This window comes from Hemiscyllium ocellatum, chromosome 16 (genome assembly GCF_020745735.1).
Source record: "Hemiscyllium ocellatum isolate sHemOce1 chromosome 16, sHemOce1.pat.X.cur, whole genome shotgun sequence".
Classification (NCBI taxonomy): Eukaryota; Metazoa; Chordata; class Chondrichthyes; order Orectolobiformes; family Hemiscylliidae; genus Hemiscyllium; species Hemiscyllium ocellatum.
Genome location: NC_083416.1, coordinates 61,566,233 through 61,587,254, shown reverse-complemented (window position 1 = coordinate 61,587,254; position 21,022 = coordinate 61,566,233). Strand labels below are relative to the sequence as shown.

General features: G+C 40.4%; 1 protein-coding gene across 1 annotated transcript in view; it reads right to left on the bottom strand.

The window, feature by feature from the left end:
• LOC132823449 (cyclin-I-like) overlaps positions 1–20,820 on the bottom strand; it is a 30,464-nt gene extending 9,644 nt beyond the window's left edge. Inside the window, exons 1-3 of the mRNA XM_060837321.1 lie at positions 20,495–20,820; positions 7,384–7,540; positions 2,052–2,186 (exon numbers count right to left, since the gene is read on the bottom strand). Coding sequence (XP_060693304.1) covers positions 2,052–2,186; positions 7,384–7,497 — 249 coding nt within the window. The 5' untranslated portion in view covers positions 7,498–7,540; positions 20,495–20,820. The remainder of the gene's footprint in view (positions 1–2,051; positions 2,187–7,383; positions 7,541–20,494) is intronic.
• Positions 20,821–21,022: the final 202 nt, after the last annotated feature.

The window sequence follows — 21,022 nt, the reverse complement described above, 5'->3', positions numbered from 1 at the left end:
GCAACTCCACTTTCAAGGAACTATGAACCTGCACTCCAAGGTGTCTTTGTTCAGCAACACTCCCTAGGACCTTACCATTGTGTGTGTAAGTCCTGTTAAGATTTGCTTTCCCAAAATACAGCACCTCGCATTTATCTGAATTAAACTCCATCTGCCACTTCTCAGCCCATTGGCCCATCTGGTCCAGATCACGTTGTAATCTGAAGTAACCCTCTTCGCTGTCCACTACACCTCCAATTTTAGTGTCATCTGCAAACTTACTAACTGTACCTCTTCTGCTCGCATCCAAATCATTTATGTCAATTACAAAAAGTAGAGGACCCAGGACCGATCCTTGTGGCACTCCACTGGTCACAGGCCTCCAGTCTGAAAAACAACCCTCCACCACCACCCTCTGTCTTCTACCTTTGAGCCAGTCCTGTATCCAAATAGCTAATTCTCCTTGTATTCCATGAGATCTAACCTTGCTAATCAGTCTCCCATGGGGAACCTGGTCGGACGTCTTACTGAAGTCCATATAGATCACATCTACTGCTCTGCCCTCATCAATCCTCTTTGTTACTTCTTCAAAAAACCCAATCAACTTGGGCCATAAATATAAAATAATCACTCGTAAATCTAAGAGAGAATTCCGGTGAATCCTCACTACAGAGAAAATGGTTAAAATTAGAGATTTCTCAACCAAGGCAAATGGCACATTTGTATTTTAAGAGAAGTTGGACCAACACACAAGGGAAAACGAATTAGAAAATCATACCCTCAAAAAGGTAGAAGAAGAGAGAGTTGGTGGAAGGTCATGTGGAGCATAAACACTGTTGTCATGGACATGTGTAGCCAAAAAGCCTGTTTTTGTGCTGTAAATATCATGGGCAGAATTTAATACCCAGTCCAGCAGTAGGTTTGGAGGCAGTCAAGGGGAATAGGCTTTTAGACAGGCAGAGTGCCTGGTGGGCCCCATTATCTTCCTACCTTGACCTGCTTCAGTCTAGGGTGCAAAAGGCTTTCCCACCACTAACTGAGGCTCTCAAGTGGGTAATTAATGTCCAGTCTAGGTTTCAGTCCACTGCTGCTGGTATTCAGCCCACACTTGCCAGCAGCTCTGAGGAAAGGGATGTGATGGGAAGTGCAGAGTTTTCACCTCCAGGGTTCTTAATCCTAGGAAACAGCTCAATAGTGGAATCACCGGCCATCAAAATTAAATTCTGCCCTGTGCAACTTCAAGGGGCCTCACCCAATTTAAATTTCCATCCCATTAAATCTGTTCGGAACTTGGTTTCCCAGATTTCTGAGCTAAACATTCTGTCAATGACTAGTTAGTGTACCATTTTGATGACTGAAGCACGTGATCATTGAAACTTTTAGACAGTTCCAGATCAATAACTATCACTGGAAGAAATAAACACAAAAACAGAGATTGCTGGTGAAATTCAGCAAGTCTGGCAGCACATCTGGAGAGAAAACAGATGCTGCCAGACTTGTTGAATTTCTCCAGCCATTTCTGGTTTTGTGTGTTTCACATTTCCAGCATGTGCAGTTCTTTCTTTTATTTTACTGAAAAAACTCCTGGTAGAAATTTTGATGTGTTCTCATCTTGTAATATCTGTTTTTCCTTTTGTCACATATGACTTTCTCAGTGAGAAAGTCAGAAATTTTGAATATAGCGTTTATAAATACTGCTTAGGAAATGACTTTCTCGGTGAGAAAGTCAAGCAGTATTTATAAACGCTATATTCAAAATTTCTGAATATTAACAATGAAGAGGAGGACAGAGAATTGTTTTTTGACACAATTGTTTTTCCCTTTGTTTTTGTGACTTCATATCCATTGAAGTAAAGATTTTCAAAAAGCAAATGGATAGAAAGCTAATTAACCATTGTATAACATTTCTGCAAAAGTACTTACCATTCTTATCCCTAGAATGTCTCCCGCTAAGTTTTAGCCTTAGTTATCATCAGGTATGTAGCCACCCTCACACCATGAAGGTTTGACTTAGAATCAAGAAAGAAAGCTAATTGCAAAACTAATTTAACAACTAGGCAAATCAATCTTACCTTGACAGATGCCAAGAGTCGATCAAGAATACTAATGGCAAGAAAAAATGTCTCAGGGTAATAACCAAACTTTGAGCACAAATCCCTCAGCCACAGAACTACATGTTCACGTTGCAATGGAGTAATAGTTGTGCCCTGTTGAAAGAAATGGATAATTATCAAATTGGAACTTACCCCAAACAGCAAACAATGGGTTTAGAGTTTTTAAAGAGAGAGAAACTTATCTTTTGTCAGAGAAAGCATCAACTCTTCCTGTATTTTTTTCATATAGTTGTATGAATGACATACAATATCTCAATAAAGGTCATCTATTGATGGGATTTGCTGTTCTCTGTAGGCTTTGGTTAAAATTAGTTCTGTATTCAAGGATAATGTGCACATCTAAAGCTGCCAAGCAGAAAAAACAGGCAATGAACAAGAGGACTTGGCTGAAAAAGTATCTCGAATCAGGATTTCATTCATTCTGATCTCCATGGCAGACTGCCAGCATAAAAAAACAGCCAAAATTGCTAGAGACTTATGTCAGACACAAAGTCTTCTCTCCAGAGTCGATTCTAGCTCGTGGGAACCAATCTGTTTTGGACTTGACCTCCTCTCGACAGGCTTTTACAAAGCTATCCTTTAGAAATTGGAATGATAAGAAAGTTACATTAAGTTAACTTCCCTATCAGCTGTTGCTTTTACTTTTAAAAGATTTAAAGGTGGATTTCAGTTACTATCTAAATCATTTGTCTATTATCAGTGAATAGCTGCTTGGAAACAACCAAGTAATTGACATTTTATTTGAGGTTTTATGACAACAAATGTGCATGACTTCAGTCCATTTCCAAATATGAAAATGCTTTACCAAACACTTATTCATGCAACAGACTAATTTGGAAACCTTTGTGGTAAAATGTGGGCTTAGATTCATTTCAGTAGTCATAAAAACATTCAACAAAAATAGACTTCACAATGTCCTTTGGTAAGATATACTGGGTGAACTGAAAGTTACATTTTTGCTTAAAAGCTCACAGAAATATTCACAAATCATTACTGATTTTGGCAGTTTCCTATCCAGGGCTTCCAGTCTACTCCAGCAGTTATTATCTACACAACATTTAAGTTTTATTGGTTTCATTTTTTATTTCAAGTGTACAGTTTTTTTTAAAAAAAGGCTTTGATTAGATTACCTGCAGTATAGGAACAGGCCCTTTGACCCAACGAGTCCAGCGGCCCTCTGAAGAGTAATTTACCCAGGCCCATTCCCCTACCCTGCATTTACTCCTGACTAATGCACCCAACACTATGGGCAATTTAGCATGGCCAATTCACCTAACCATGTTTTTGGACTGTGAGAGGAAACCAGAGACTGAGAGTAAACCCATGCAGACACGGGGAAATCGTCTGTGTGGAGTTTGCACAGTCAGCCAAGGTTGGGATTAAACCCTGGTCCCTGGCGCTGTGAGGTAACAGTGCTTACCACTGAGCCACTATGCGCCTCAGTAATTTTTCACAAAGTAAACACATTGGCCCAGATCTTGCTATAGCACACAACATTTCAAAACTGGTATTTTAAAAATCTTTAACAACAAATACCAGTCAGAATTAGTTGCCACACAAAATAATTCAGGATGGAAAATTAGAAGTAATTAACATTGTATGGGGATATTTACCTTTGTATTGGCACAATTCAACATTCCGCAGCAAATTCTTCTCTAAATTATCTGACTAGTCCATAAATAAGTTAACTTCACAACATTGAATGCACGTTAACAGTGAACCAGAATGAGATACTGCTTTCACAAAGTTAATCCAGTCTGAAAAAATCTTCTGGATGGTTTCATATAACTGCAAATCTACCCTCATCTGAATTACCTGTACCATTTGGGCATGGATATTAGTAAGTATCATTAGATTAATTTTCATTTTGACCACACAAAAAAAAAACAACTGAGCATACCTCTTGCCAATATTTCAAGCATTGCTATTACAAATTTACTGCTCAAGTAAGTAGGAACAGGCGGAAGTGGTGAGGATGTCCCAAGGGAAAAAAGGAATACTGGAATACCAATTCATGTCAACGCTCTGCCAAAAAAAAACAAATGCAGTCTACTGGGACTTAGCTTTGAAAAGAAGAGTGATTGTTGAATCATGCATATCAAACTGCCACCATGGCAAACTGGTGTAAACAGCAGAAAAGGATAAGTTAAGGATAAGGAAAAGGATAATTCTCTGGAAATTCGACTGGTAACCTCAGTGAAGTTACACTGCAAGATTGGAAGGTGCTTGAAGCATTGACAGGCAGCTTAATTCCCTTTTATTTACAATGTTGAATATCACTGGGACTAAAGAAGCATTGCCAGTTTAACCATGGGAAAATTGAAGGATGTTGAGGAAATCCGACCACTTGACCAAAACAATTTCATCTGGCTATAATGAGCAGGATGTTGGTGGTCATTCATTGCTAATGCAAGCAACAATACAGTTCTTGTATGCAATTGGTAAACACAGAATCTGGAAAAACACTTCACATGCAGACTATAGCTGTAATTCTCCAATTTAGTGGTGATTCACTCATCATCCCACTGCTGAGAAAGCTCAGCAAATCAAGTTCTAACCAGCCAGCAAAATTCATGACCAATCACAGCCTTAACAGTTGAGTCCCACCTCACTAGAAGCTGCCATCCAATCAGTTCAGAAGATGAATGGTGAATAGGTAAATCTTTCTTCTTTCACTTCTTGTGGGGTCGCCAGGAGGGTGGAGATTGGGATTCTGGCAGTCAGAGGCAAGGACAGGAGGGGTGCCCATTCAGCTTCTTTCCTGCCCATGACTGGGGCAAAAGAACCCCTCCCCGACCCAGAATGTCATCTTGGGGACTAACAACTTTTCTCACCTGCCAGCAGGGCACGTCAAGGCCTTTAACAGGCTGCCTTTGGACCACTTAAAGTCCTTTAATCCCCAAATAAATTTCACCCAGAATTTAATTGTCAAGGTGGAGGTCATCTGCACACAGCCAGCTAGCCCAATTATTTGCCCTTCTCACCAGATTCCCACGTATGTAGGCAACTTTCACACAATTTGCTCGCGATATGAAAAACACCGATTCTTCAGTCAGTATGAACTCAGCCTGTCAGTTGGGAATAGGATGGTAATGACCCCAAATTTGGGGTGCTGGACATAGCAAGAAAAATGCAGCATATTTTCACAAGTCTTTTTTGTGTTGGTAAAAGACTGAATGAGAGATCCTTTTGTTGGATGACTGCCAGATCCAAGGATCTGATTTCAAAATCAACCTTTAATGTTTATTTCTCAAAGAAACACAAACTGTATAACATATCTTTCAACGCCTTAGGGCGATCAAAAGTCGTTTGCAATCAATTATGTACCTTAAATGTGGTCATGTTTCCTGAGAGGAATGACGCAGCCAATTTGTGACAGTGTACGCAACAACAAACAAGTGTACGACTGAGCAGATGCTGTGGTCAAAACCAGATAACTTGCCTCACAGCTGTCACACTCCACAGTTTTGTTTCATCCGATATTTTAATGAAAACATTTTGTCTTCCTTTTCAGGTATCAGATCACAAGCTGCATGGATGCTGACACCTCTCCAGATCTCCCTCCACTTCTCTCAGAGTCTGTCTCACCACGGAATCTCATCCCTTGCCACATATTCATGATATCCTCTAATCTTCCTCTCTTTGACACCGAATGATCTCTCCCTAGCAAAGAACCCATATCCTCAAATGAATTTCTGGATTCTACTTTTTTCACCTTTGGCTCCATGTCCCTTTCATTGGCCAAGAAGCCTTCAGCCTCCCTTTACTCAGTAGACCCCTTCACCTAACTCCAATGCTCTCCCTTCCCTCAGACTGCTCATTCTGACCTCTAATCCTCTATTGATCTTTTCACCAAGGATTGCTGGTGTAACATCAGCTCTCTCAATTTCTTTGATTTCCTTATTTACCCCAATCTGCCTTCTCAGAAACTTTATTGAACATGAACTTCATTTTGTTCCCTCAGGTTAATACTAGCATCGTCATCAAACCTAAAGCCAAGAATGGTACAGTTATTTGGCATATCTCAGAGGCTGAACACCAACTCGCTGACAGTCTAGCCACCTTCCCTGAACTCTCACCCAAGCATTAAGCTGTCACTGACCTCATCTCCTCTGGAGATCTTCAATCCCCAGATTCACATTTTATAGTGCCATAGTACTGAACATCTGCTATACCATCTTCCAAAGACCAAAAGCCAGAGAAAGCCTGATTATTTTAGCCTAATCATCACTCACTGAATTCATTTCTTCCTATTGTTACGATTGGTCATTCTTTGTCAAGCCTCTCCACATCTAGATCCATGGCTCTTCTGATAGCCCTCCATCATTTTCAGTGTTTCCTGTATCTTAACCTTAATTGTCTCCTTTTTACCTTTAACATCCATTTCTCTACACCTCCATCCCGCATCAGGGCTCCCCACTTCATTGAACAGGTATCCAAACAATTTCCATCCACCAGTATCCTACTCTGTCTGGCTGAACTAGCTTTTTTTTTAAAATTTGAAAACTTACTAATTAACTCATCCTAAAAAGGTAATATTAAAAAAAATTTAAATGGTATGCTTTTATCTGTTTATCACAAATGGGTGGGAATTTGGAATTCAGAGTACTATTACATTCTATGAAACGTCAGAATAGGCTTGAAGGGCTGAATAGCCTACTTCCATTCCCAACTTTATGTACACACTCTATGGTGGAATATCCTTCTTCCAATCCTACTCTGGCTCCTCCCTCAGATATTTGATCAATACATTGATGACCATATCTCTACTTTTTCTGGAATTGGACTTCATCGACTCTGCTTCCAACTTTCGTCCTGCTCTCACCCTCACACGGTCAATTTCCAACCTTCAACGTCTGTCTCCATCTCTGGGGACAGACTATTGTCAAACAGTCATTCCTCACATCCTGCACCTATCAGAATTCCAGGCCGTTCTCGGAGTTTCTTCTGCTCTGATGATCTAACTTTCCACATCACTGCAGCCCTCCTGATAACTACTAATGTCTGATTCTTGTTTCCTCAGCGTCTCCAGTTTTAATGATGTCATCATTGGTGACTTCATCTTCAGTTGCCACTGCCCTACGCTTGGAAATTCTCTCCACCAATTTATCACTCTTTTAAGATGCTTCTTAAAATCTACCAACTTTGGGCAGCCATCTTAAAAAATCTCCTTAAGTGGTTGGATATTAAATATTGTTTAACATTGCTCCTATGTCACAACATACGACTTCTTACTTTATTAAAGAATGACATACAAATACACGTTGCTGGTAAAATAGGGCAAACTTACCTGATTGTTGCAGGTCTTGAAAAGAGGCACTTTCCAAAGCCTGGTCTCCTTAGCGAGTGCTTCATTGAGGAGGAAGGCAAGCCTCTCACCATCTAAGGATCCGAGACATTTCATGGCACCTCCAAGGCAAGCCAGTTTGCCAGGCAGGCACAGCTACCTACAAACAAATAAGACATTTGTTTTCATAAACTTTGCAAAAATTTTATACACGGAGTAGCGCAACTATAAAAATGATAGAGCCAATTTCCACAAAACTCCAGATTCTTAACAACTAAGCAATCCCAACGTCTTTCAGATGTGGAAAGGATGACCAGAACAGGAAAGGATTACTGTGCAATTGTTCAAAATTATTGTTTGTTTCTTTTCAGGCACAATTTTTTCCATAATTCTGCCATGAGGGGCTTTGAAAATATGTTTAGATACAGTGCTCAATTGTCGCCAGAATTGCAATAAAAGGCAAATCTTAATTTACTTTTCACTTTCTTCATCAGAGGATGGCCACTATCATCAATGTATTGTCCTATCTGAAGGCCATTTACACGTCCTACTTTGACATGCAAAATAATTCCCACATTCCTCATTCATCTGTAAAACTCTAATGTAATTTTGACCAAACTGCTTTAGAAATGCCCATTTATAAATTTAGATTAGGGAAACAGAGGGCCTGAACACAGAGCTGTGTTCAATCTAGCAAAGTTACCAGTTCCATATCTGACAAGACAGTCCTGAGATAAGGTGTGCCAGTTCATTCATCATCCAAGCTGCAATATTTCAATACGATAAATCTAATTTCTCAGGCATTACTACTTAACATCCTTTTCTGACATTTTAAATTATCTGGACCCAATTTGTGTTTCAAGCTCCCGTCAAACTATTTCCTCTGATCTCAGATATAATTTGGAGATTGTGAATTCAATTAACACTTAGTACGGGTATCACTGGCTTAGCTCCCAAATCCGGCATGCCTGAAATATGATACTCATCTCAAATCCATTCTCACCCCTATGGCCACCACATACCACCAATAAGTAAAATGGTGTTCATGTAGTGAAAGTTCAACAATGTCAATTGAAAAGAAGTCCAGTATTTTTCAAAAAAATACAAATTCTGTTTAAAAAAACCCATGCGTCTGATTAGAATTTTATTTTTTTTAATTCTTTAGTTGAAACTCAGCTCTTCTGCTGGCAGGCTAAAGCATCAAATGTCATGATATTCATTCTGTGTAATGGATGGTGCGGGGTAGAGGGGATACAGGGGACATGTAATCAACAGGCTAACTTAAACTGTTGGTCTATACAAAGGCATTAATACAAATTATTTCCAAGTAAGTCATTCCATGTAAACAAATGTCCTGTTTATCGATGCCCCGTGTAATTGGCTTGTATTGCATCTTAAAAAGTCATTCTCCTCAGAGATATCAAAAACAATCAGCTAAGCCCATTGCTACCTTACATGAATGATTGGGCCCAGGGGGACCCTCATTCACTTTGGCTGGACATCAAAGCATCTCAGGCAAGATGCCCTCGTTAGCCTTCTTTTCATAGACAAAGTGGGAACAGTTAAGGAATATTGCCATAGCCCAACAATCTTCAATACTGTCAAAGCATGAAGGGCAATATTGCCAAAACATCATTTTTGACACCCATAGTTGGTGTGCCAGGCTTTCAGCCAAGGATGAAGAACTCTGGGTTTAAACAATCGGCAGCTAGGGGCGTGTCTTGCCTGGGTGATTTATTCGAAGGTGTCAGTGGTGGAGCACTTTGGCGCCAGCGACCATAACTCTATTAGTTTTAAAATAATGATGGAAAAGGATAGGCAAGATCAAAAGTTGAAGTTCTAAATTGGAGAAAGGTTAATTTTGACGGTATTAGGCAAGAACTTTCGAAAGCTGATTGAAGGCAGATGTTCTCAGGTAAAGGGACGGCTGGAAAATGGGAAGCCTTCAGAAATGAGATAACGAGAATCCAGAAAAAGTATATTCCTATCAGGGTGAAATGAAAGGCTGGTAGGTATAGGGAATGATGGATGACTGAAGAAATTGAGGGTTTGGTTAAGAAAAAGGAAGCATATGTCAGGTATACACAGGATAGATCGAGTGAATCCTGAGAAAAGTATAGAGGAAGTAGGAGTATACTTAAGAGGGAAATCAGGAGGGCAAAAAGGGGACAAGAGATAGCTTTGGCAAATAGAATTAAGGAGAATCCAAAGAGTTTTTACAAATACATTAAGGACAAAAGGGTAACTAAGGAGAGAATAGGGCCTCTCAAAGATCAGCAAGGCAGCCTTTGTGTGGAGCCATAGAAAATGGGGGAGATACTAAATGAGTATTTTGCATCAGTATTTACTGTGGGAAAGGATATGGAAGATATAGACTGTAAGGAAATAGATGGTGACATCTTGCAAAATGTCCAGATGACAGAGAAGGAAGTGCTGTATGTCTTGAAACAGGTAAAGGTGGATAAATCCCCAGGACCTGATCAGGTGAACCCGAGAACTCTGTGGGAAGGTACAGAAGTGATTGCTGGGCCTCTTGCTGAGATATTTGTATCATCGATAGTCACAGGCGAGGTGCCGAAAGACTGGAGGTTGGCAAACGTGGTGCCACTGTTTAAGAAGCGCGGTAAAGACAAGCCAGGGAACTATAGACCGATGACCTCGGTGGTGGGCATTGTTGGAGGGAATCCCGAGGGACAGGATGTACATGCATTTGGAAAGGCAAGGACTGATTAGGGATAGTCAACATGACTTTGTGCGTGCGAAATCATGTCTCACAAACTTGATTGAGCGTTTTGAGGAAGTAATAAAGAGGATTGATGAGGGCAGAGCAGTAGATGTGATCTATATGGACTTCAGTAAGGCGTTCGACAAGGTTCTCCATGGGAGACTGATTAGCAAGGTTAGATCTCATGGAATACAGGGAGACCTAGCCATTTGGATACAGAACTGGCTCAAAGGTAGAAGACAGAGGGTGGTGGTGGAGGGTTGTTTTTCAGACTGGAGGCCTGTGACCGGTGGAGCGCCACAAGGATCAGTGCTGGGCCCTCTACTTTTTGTCACTGACATAAATGATTTGGATGCGAACATAAGAGGTACAGTTAGTAACTTTGCAGATGACACCAAAATTGGAGGTGTAGTGGACAGCGAAGAGGGTTAACTCAGATAACAACAGGACCTGGACCAGATGGGCCAATGGGCTGAGAAGAGGCAGATGAAGTTTAATTTAGATAATTGTGAAGTGCTGCATTTTGGGAAAGCAAATCTTAGCAGGACTTATACACTTAATGGTAAGGTCCTAGGAAGTGTTGCTCAACAAAGATCTTGGAGTGCAGGTTCATAGCTCCTTGAAAGTGGAGTCGCATGTAAATAGGATAGTGAAGAAGGTGTTTCCTTTATTGGTCAGAATATTGAGTACAGGAGTTGGGAGGTCATGTTGCAGCTGTATAAGACATTGGTTAGGCCACTGTTGGAATATTGCATGCAATTCTGGTTTCCTTTCTATCGGAAAGATATTGTGCAACTTGAAAGGGTTCAGAAAAGATTTACAAGGACATTGCCAGGGTTGGAGGATTTGAGCTATAGGGAGAGGCTGAACAGACTGGGGCTGTTTTCCCTGGAGTGTCAGAGGATGAGGGGTGACCTTCTAGTGGTTTACAAAATTGAGGGGCATGGATAGGGTAAATAGGCAAAGTCTTTTCCCTGGGGTCGAGGAGTCCAGAACTAGGTTTCGGGTGAGAGGGGCAAGATATAAAAGAGACTTAAGGGGCAACCTTTTCACATAGAGGGTAGTACGTGCATGGAATGGGCTGCCAGAGGAAGTGGTGCAGGCTAGTACATTTGCAATATTTAAAAAGGCATTTGGATGAGTATATGAATAGGAAGGGTTTGGAGGGATATGGGGCAGGTGCTGGCAGGTGGGACTAGATTGGGTTGGGATATCTGGTCAGCATGGATGGGTTGGACGAAGTGTCTGTTCCCATGCTGTACATCTCTATGACTCTGTAAATTGCCCAGTGGGGACCTCTTTCGTTTCTTTCAAATTAGGAACTTCATACAAAAAGAGACCACACTTCTCATGATCCTTATAGGTCCGACATGGAGAAGAGGGTATTGAGTGCTGAGGGTATATTATCTGTTAGCAATGTTTATCTATTGGGAGGGGGTCCCTCGGACAAGACTGAACGGCTCTGCAAGGAATGGGAGAGGGTGTTGGACGTTAAGATCTCTTCTGAAATAATGGGAGGATATTTGAGAAAACGTAAGACGGATCTCAATTTGCAACAGGACCCACACCTTGCAGTTGAAAATTCTCCACAGGGTCCATCTGACCCCAGACTGCTTCACTAAATTTAAAGCGGGAGCATCTCCCAACGCAAAGTGAGCATGGCACGTTTACTCATCGTCTTTGGTCCAGCCACAGACTGGACATACTGGAACGCTGTGGTAAGCGAAATAGAGAAGGCCTTGGGGACGGAGGTAAAGATGAACCGGTATCTCTTCTTCTTGGCTTTGTTAATCCACTTCCATGAGATGTACACAAAAAAAAGGCTTTTCATAATCCTCATTTCTTGTCCCAGAAAGAACATTCTATTCGGGTGAGTGTCGGAAAATCTCCCCAGGGCTGGCAGGCCGGTTAAAGCTAGTCATGGAACAGTCCCTCGGACTTTCTTATGGAGTATGGTGCATCATAAAATTGAGAATTTTTATAAGACACAGGCAACTCTTTTCGGACTGCCTGGGTACAGATTTGTCTGCCATACTAATAAGAGCTTTTATATAGCCATGGCAATACTATGTAAGGAATCTGGTATCCAGAGAACAGGAACTACAAACATATAAATATGTATAAACGTATGCAATCAATGATCAAGAGCTATTGCTTTGTTTTGCTGAGCTGTGCTATGGTTATAATCATTATTATTATTGTTAAGATTTTTCTTTTTTAGCTTAGTTATTAGTTGTTATTTATTTATGTAATTAGCAGGTTTGGTTTTTAATGTTAGATTGAATTGTTTGGTTTTGTATTTTTTGTAATTTTCAAGAGAAAAAATTCCTTTTTTCAAAATAAAAATATTTTTTAAACAAGTCTTTCTGCATCAAAACTACATTAAATAAGATCCAACTGATTGACCAATCTCACAAACGGCAGCTTGATTCTTAACACGTTACTTATTATTTCACAAAAAATTGCAATATTATTCATCTTACTATTTCTTTCATCAGCCAATGCCCTTAACATAATCATCTAATGATTATCTCACTAGTTTCACAACTTGTGAAGAACATTGCATCACATGAGCCATTATCAGTTATGGAGAGAAACATGCACAGCTATTTCATCATTCACTTTAACCATGGGTAAAGCCACATCAAAATGATGATTTACCATGGCTTAAAGGATAAGACAACTGGAACGAAAGCACATCGTTAATTTGTTTCCACACTTAACATTCATCCATGTCGTGCATCATCTTTTGTTCTGGGAATAATATGTAGAGTTTCCCAAAATCATAATCTTTAGATCAATTTTCAGATTCTTTGGGACATTTTAGCCCACTTGAGTCCTTGGATCTTCCGGACTCAGATTTGTCAAATCCTTAGATGTATATAAACATGCCCAGAGAATTTTCACACAATAATAAAATACAGAAATAAACTAAAATCCCATTGTTTAATGGCTAAGCCATTGTTTTCACAAAAACCACAGAATAGGAGACAAAAGAAATTCCAAAATGCCATCCAACAAAATAGAAACTGATCAATCATGACAAAGTAGCAGTTCTGATTAAACTACTGTTTACTTTCAAACAAAAGATAATTACAACAATTCTGGTAATCAAGTGAATGTACACTGCATCCAAAAGCTTCTGGTAGTATATTCTCTTGTTCCTAGTAAATTAGTGCTGACCTAAGACTTGCACAATTTTTAAACACAATACAAGCCAATTTCTTACCTATTCAACCAATGCACCTTTCAATCTTCTAACAAGTCTATTGAGTGGTAAGAACACAACATCATTGCACTCATCAACTCTACTCATTAGTAGAGGCATTCCAACTGGGAGGACCACTTTCCTGTCTCAAGCATTCACGAAAACTAATAAGAATATTTGCAGAGAAGTTTGAAACAAGCTAAAAATTACTTTTGCAATCAGTCCACAAACTTAAAATGGACTCTCTCAGAAATACAGCTGTGTTGCTCATCTTGTCATTTATATGATGTCAGTGCTCTTAGAAGTGAGGACTCGGATGCTGGAGATCAGAGTCGAAAGTGAGGTGTTGGAAAAGCACAGCAGGACAGGCAGCATCCGAAGAGCAGGAGAATTGATGTTTCAGACATAAGCTCTTCATCAGGAACACTGATTCCAGATGAAGGGCTTATGCCTGAAACATCGATGCTCCTGCTCCTCTGATGCTGCCTGACCTGCTGTGCTTTTCCATCACAACGCTCAGTGTTCTTAGATGCCTACACTGGACCAGAAGGTTGGTAGAAACATAGAGGCTGAGATTTGGTCATTCTGCCTCTATTTACATGGTATGTATTTTAGTTTGTGCTTAAGTCATTTTTTTTAAACTCACTTGTGGGACACAGGCATTGATGGCTGGCCAACATTTATTGTTTGTTCTATTTGGCTTTGAGAAAGTGGTGGTGAGTTGTCCTCTTGAACCATGGCGTAGGTTAACCCATTACGACCGGAGGGAGGAAATTCCAGGATGTTGATTCAGCGACAGCAATGAGGAGTGGTTTGGAGGGGAACTTGCAGGTGGTCATATTCCCATGTATTATCTGCCACCTTTGTCCTTCTAGATGGAAGAGGTCATGAATTTGGATGGAAGTGTCTAAGCATCTTCAGTATATTTCAGCCTGCATCTTATATATTGTACACACTGCTTCTATTCAAATGCAGTGGAGGGAGTGGATGTTTATAGATGTGGTGCAATCAAGTGGGCTGCTTCATGCTGGATGATGTCAGCCTTAAGTGTTGTTGGAACTACAGTCATCCAGGCAAGTGGAGATTATTCCATTACACTCCTGACTTTTGCCTTGTAGATGGTGGATAGACTTTGGGGGGATAGGAGGTGAATTGCTTGAATATTTCCAGCCGCTGACTTGCTCTTGTAGCCACTGTGTTTACATGATTAGCCAGGATGAGTTTGTAGTCAAAGAATAACTCCCCAGGATGTTCATAGTGGGGATTCAGTGACAGTAACACCAGTGAATGTCATGGGAAAGTGGTCAGATTGATCCTTATCAGAGATGGTTGTTACATGGTATTTGGGTAGCACAATTATTACTTACCGCTTGCCAGTCCAAGACTGGATGTTAGTCCAAATCTTGTTGCATTTGAACATGGACTGCTTCAATATCTGAGGAACCATGAACAGTGTTGAACAATGGTGCTCAACAGCAAAATTTTCTGATCTTATGATGGAAGAAAGGTAATTGATAAAGTTACTGAAGATGGTTGGGCATAGGACACTACCCCGAGGAACTTCTGCAGAGATGTCCTGGAGCTGAGATGACTGATCTCCAACCATCTCCCTATGTGCCAGGTATGATCCCAACCAGCCGAGAGTTTGCCCGCTTCCTGTTTTACTAGGGGTCCTTGATGCTCCATTCAGTCGAATGCAGACTTGATATCAAGGGCTTTTATTCTCTTTTGAATTCAGCTCTTTTGTCCATATCTGAACGAAGGAGAAAGGAAGGACTGCAGATGCTGGAGATCAGAGTCGAATGCTGCCTGACCTGTGCCTTTCCAGCGCCATACTTTTCAACTCATGTCTGAATCAAGGCTGTAATGAGGTCAGGAGCTGAGTGGCCCTGGCGAAATCCAAACTTGGCACCACTGAGCAGGTACTGCTTGACAGCACTATTGATGACACCGTTCATCACGTTACTGATAATCAAAGTAGACTGATGTGATGGTAACTGACTGGTTTAGATTTGTCCTACTTTATGTGTTCATAGGATACCTGGACAATGTTCAACATTTTTGGGTAGATGCCAGTGTTGCATGTGTACTGGAACAGCTTGGCTAGAAGTGTGGCAAGCTCTGGAACACCAGCCTTCATTATTATTGCCAAAATATTGTTAGGGCACATAGCCTTTGCAGTATCCAGTTCTTCCAAACATTTTTTGATATTATGTGGAACAAATCCAATTTGCTGAAGACTAGCATCTGGGATGCTGAGCACCACTGGAGGAGGCCAAGACGGATTATTCACTTGGACTTCTGGCCAAACATTGCTGCAAATGTTTCAGCTTTCACTTTTAAAATGATGTACCAATACTATTACCGAACATTGCTACACCTGTCCAGTGTATCTCTGGAGTGTGGGTGTCTGCATAAACACTGTCAGTAAGAAGCAAGCAGCCCTATCTCCAAGAAATAATGTATTCTTCAATTCCTTTGTACTGTTAACACAACTTTATTTATACCTTCATATTGTAGGTTATCAAATACAGCTCTCTAGTATAGTGCTTGAGACATGCTTATTCCAGACTGGTGTCTTTTCTATACTACTATAGAAGAGAGGTGATATTGCAGCGTGTTAAACTGTCAGAGGGTAGTAACAACTCTTTTTTTTTCCCAAAGGCTGCAGTGCATTTCTTTCTAATTTTACCATGATGTAGCACATTCAGATGGCAAATGGTTACCCGTGTCCCTGCAGATTTTTTTAAAACAACATTGCTTTCGAAAACCTTTGATGCAGAGAAGATTCCAAATGTCATACAGCTGGAACAACACTCTCCAAGTGATACACTAAATACAGTCAGCAAACTCAATTCTTGGGTGAAAGGACCTGCCAGAATTCAGTTTTGTGAAAAAGTTTCTTGTTTCCACTTTTGCCACAATATCATCAACAGATGAAATGGGATTTCCCTCCCAACCTTTGGTTAACTCAATAAAGATCCACACGAATTCTTAATTCTCCATTTATCTTAGGAGCAGCCTTGCCCTTCTCATGTTCATTCTAGACTGGTATCTTCACTTTTGTTCATCTTTGTGTCATGTCATCTGTTACATTATGATTTACATGCACCTCAATACTAATATTTTAGGTGGTGGTTTATTCAGCTTTTCTCTCCTGGATAATCTTAATGCAGTAGACCCGATTTTGTTTCTTCAGCATCCAACACCATATAAAAAAAGGCAGTGTGACAATACTATTGCTTTAAGAGATGTATTTTGTCTGGTTTTTCTTTTAATGAGAAAGGTTGAGACAGAGGAACTGAGCAGTCTGCTCCAAAGTCAATAAAGTAAGCAGCTGGTGAGGTCTTGGGGCTTTTTTTCTCTGAAGTTGGAACAATAAAAAAAGTCTGAATGGGTAAGGTCAAGCTCCCACAGAACCAAGACTTGTTTTTTAAGTTTTGGACTTCAGTAGCAGTTGCTGGGATCTTGAAGCTGACTGCGGAAGCTCTTATTCCCTTCTCTGTTATAGCTAAATGCTGGGGTTCTCTTTCTGCTGCTAGAATTGCATGTGTGACCATCCATTTTACTGAATTTGCCTTTGCCAAGGATGTGTTTATGGGATGTTCCTATAGTGGAACAGTTAATTAGTAGTAACTAATATGTTATTTTGTTAAGCATTTCAATAGAATTACATTTAAGCCGATTCTTTTCTTTTGTCTATATTTTAATTATAGCATATAAATAATGGGTTTTTTTTTGTTTCAAGCCTGGTAACTGCATATGGAACAAAATACTGTACACTTACGTTTAAAATAAGAAAGTGTTTGGGTCTAGACTATATTCTTAATATATTTTGAGGTTTGATCTGATCCTTAACAGCGGTTCAAAGGAAGGAAGTCCAGTTTACCATAACTCCTTTCTGATTTTGTTTCAGTCGGAGTAGTTCTGTTCATTACACTTCCCTTTTAGGTTAAACCCCTGTCTTTAGGGTATTTTCATAACACTGCTGTAGGCAAGTGGGAATGCCCAGTTTGAGACAAGTAATTAAAAAGGTCAGAGATCAGGAATTTCAAACTAGTGAGATTAGCTTTCCAAATCTCACCCAATACACTCAGACTAAACTTGCCATTAAATAGTGGTAATGTACTTCCATAAGTTTATTTCTGAAAGTTACATTTAATTGAAAACAATTTTGAGTTTCTCTGAACTTCCTGAATACAATACTTGGTTTTCCCCTTCACTGGGGATTTACAAACATCTCAATACCCACTTCAACACTATTTATTATACCCTGTAGGGAAAATACCTGCAGTTTCTCAGAGTCCAGGTTGTACCATTATTTAGGCAGTCACAGTGACCTTGTCTTTGGTTGCAATAGATAACAGTGAAAGGAAATTAATAGGAAGGGTAAACGCTAAACATATTCAACAGGTCTGGCAGCATCAGGAGGGGTGGTGAGGAAACAAATAAAGACTCTGAGTCAAATATAATGTTTTCAGAATTGAAGGAAGCCAGAAGTGTGATCAGTTTTACGTCATGTGGGGTGGGGGCACAAACAGGAAGAAGAATAAAGGTCTGGAATAAAGGTCAGAAGCAATGGTGTTGTGAACAAGAGACAAGTTATAGCTCAAACAAAAACAAAGCAATTACTCAAGAGTGAGTGTGAATAGCAGAATAATAAACAACTCTGTCTGATGGCAAAAAGACAAGATTCAGACTAACCATGGCAGTACACAGAATCAAAATAGAGGACAAAGTTCATGCAATTGTTGTTCTTAATGTTGAATCCAGAAGACTGCAAAGTGCCTAACTGGAAGAGGAGGAGCTTGCATTAAGCTTCTCTGGAACACTGCAACAAGCCAAAGACTGAGACAGGACTGAGAGTGAGATGGTGAATCAAAGTGACCTGTGCAGAGGTGTTCCATAAATCAGTCCCAAAATCTGTATTTGGTCTCTTCAATGTAAATAAGACCACTTTTGAGAATGAATATAGTAAATTGATACAAGTACAGGTCAATCATTGTTTCAGCTAGAAGTTGCATCTGGGATTTTGGACAGTGAGGCGAGCGTAAGTGTTCTACTTCCTCCAAACCACATGGGAAGGTATGATATGTGGGACTGATGGTGGGATCAGTGTATCGAGAAGGGAATGGTCCCTTTGGAAAGCTGGCAGGAAAGGGTGGGAAGAAGTGTTCAGCAGTAGCATCATGTTGGAGGGGACAGAAGTGCTAGAAGATGATGCGGTGGAAGAGGAGAATGAGCCGAAATCAATCATGGTTCTGGAGAGACGTAAAGCAACTGAAGCAGAGTACAGGCATATATCAGACAAACCATCAGTCATGGACCTCTGTCAACCAAAAGTGGGGGGAATCCTCAGTTGAGTATAAAGTTTGACATCTCAGAAAGCTATGGAAGGGTGCAATGGAGATAAGAAACTGGCATAAAGGAATGGAGTTGTTATAGGAGGCATGGAGTGAGAAAATGTAGTCATGACAATGTGCTTTCAGACTGGACTGCCCATTATTCAGCCATTCACACTCAGGAGCTTTTAAAGCCACAATCAAATCAGACATGATCTGACCGAGTGGTGCAGCAGGTGTATACTCTATGACTCTATGGTCCACTGCAGTTAATACTTACATTTACTCCAACAATTGCCAATCCCTTTACCTCTGGTCCACGCATCTTTAGGATTTAAGCTCTGCTGGCCTCTAACCTATCCAATGCTTTCCTTCTGTTCAGCCACTTCCGCCCCCCTTTTAAAAATAACCTGCCATATTTCTACCTTATAAAAGCAAATTACTGCATATGCTGGAATCTGAAACCACAAGAGAAAATGCTGGAAAATCTCAGCAGGTCTGGCAGCATCTGTAAGAAGAGAAAAGAGCTGACGTTTCGAGTCTAACTGACCTTTTGTCAAAACATTTGGATATTTCTATCTTCCTTCAGTTCTGAAGAATAAGACTTGACTTGAAACATCAATTTTTGTTCCTCTCTTGACTAATGCTGTCAGCCCCACTGAATATTTAAAATACTTTGATGTTGTTTTAGTTCAGATCTCGAGCAATGCCAGTATTTTGCTTTTATTTGACAACAACACTGTGGCCCTTGTTAGAAAAACAACCGCACCTTATTTAACTTGGTCAAAATGAGATCCGTTTGAAAAAGTTTGGGTTGAGTCTCTGAGCGAGAATGATACTCCTCTGAAGAGATTTAAGTTTGACCCGAATAAGATGGGACGGGAAAAGACATTGCGATTGAACGTGCCCAAAGTCTTGGGTTGCGATTGCGATATTGCTTTTTGAATAGTCTTTTGTTATAAATTGGTAATAAAATCAAAATGTTCGATCAACATTGCAAGTTTGTCGGTATCCATGGGGAAACAGAATCTCTCTCCACCGATGCTGTTTGAGTTGGCCAAGTTTCTCCAGCACTTTCAGTTTTCATTTCAGATCGCCAACATTTTATTAACGGTGAATAAAAGTGATATTCTAGAGCAAAGACATTTAACTGCAAATTCTGGCCCCACCTCTCAAAGGGGAAACAGGAACTTCAATTTAAATTCGAGAAACCAGCAAAAGGACAACGTTGAAAGTTAAAAATCACACAACACCAGGTTATAGTCCAACAGGTTTAATTAAACCTGCTGGACTATAACTTGGTGTTGTGTGATTTTTAACTTTGTACACCCCAGTCCAACACCGGCATCTCCAAATCATAAACGTTGAAAGTGGTCACTACAGATCCCAGTCGAACGGAAGATTTTGTTCAATTACGGAGGCGGTACTAAATCTATTGAATCCCCTCCTCCCTGCGCTCAACATAACCAACAAAAGATTTGAAATCAACCTTCCACCCAAAACAACGATACGTTTTAACGTTCTTAGTGAGAACGTCATGTAAACTAGAACAAAACGTCCCAGATATCTGACACTTATGTAAATTAGTTTTCTTTTAGCAGTGCGAAGTTTGAAGTGAAAATTAAACAGCCCTTGTTTTGATATAAAATACGTGCTGCTCTACACACAATAAATACATCGAAGTCAATAACTTGAGTTGTAATTTGTATGCAGCTCCGGAAAAAGCCTTCCACTTCTACGGGCCTTAGTGACTACTTTTACTGAGTGAAGTCTTTGCACAGGACTCTACCCAGGCAGCAGGGCAAACACCTTCAATTACAGAAAGTTGCAGCAATTTACCTCTTCCCCAAAGCAAAGTGGAATGTGTGTTCTCTTTCTCCGCCTGGATCAAAGCCATCAGTTCGGCATCTCCACTCTTCCCGGGAAACAAAAGGAACCAGTCTTCGTGCCCAGAAACTTCAAATGTGGGTCATAACAAACGGGTACTGTGTCCCCGAACAAGGCGACCATCGTCCGGCTATGCTTAATACTAACATTCAAGAAGCACAGTTTAAAAAGAAGTGGAACTAGAGAATTGAATACAGTTGATCGAGGAGGAGGGAGGGGGAAGTAAAGGCCACTTCCACACTGTGCAGTCCCCGCGCTCTGATAGGAGACCGACTGGAACTGGAGTCATTTCGAAACACCTCGGCTCCTCCTCGTTTCATCACGTAAGCGGTTACGTGCTGACTATCACGGCAAGAACGCAACTGCTCCACAATACAATCCATCTTGTGAGCTCTGGGGTTGCTGGTGTGGGACAACTGCACACAGTTATATTTCAATTCTTCCATTATTAAATTCTTGCATAGAGTCATACAGCACAGA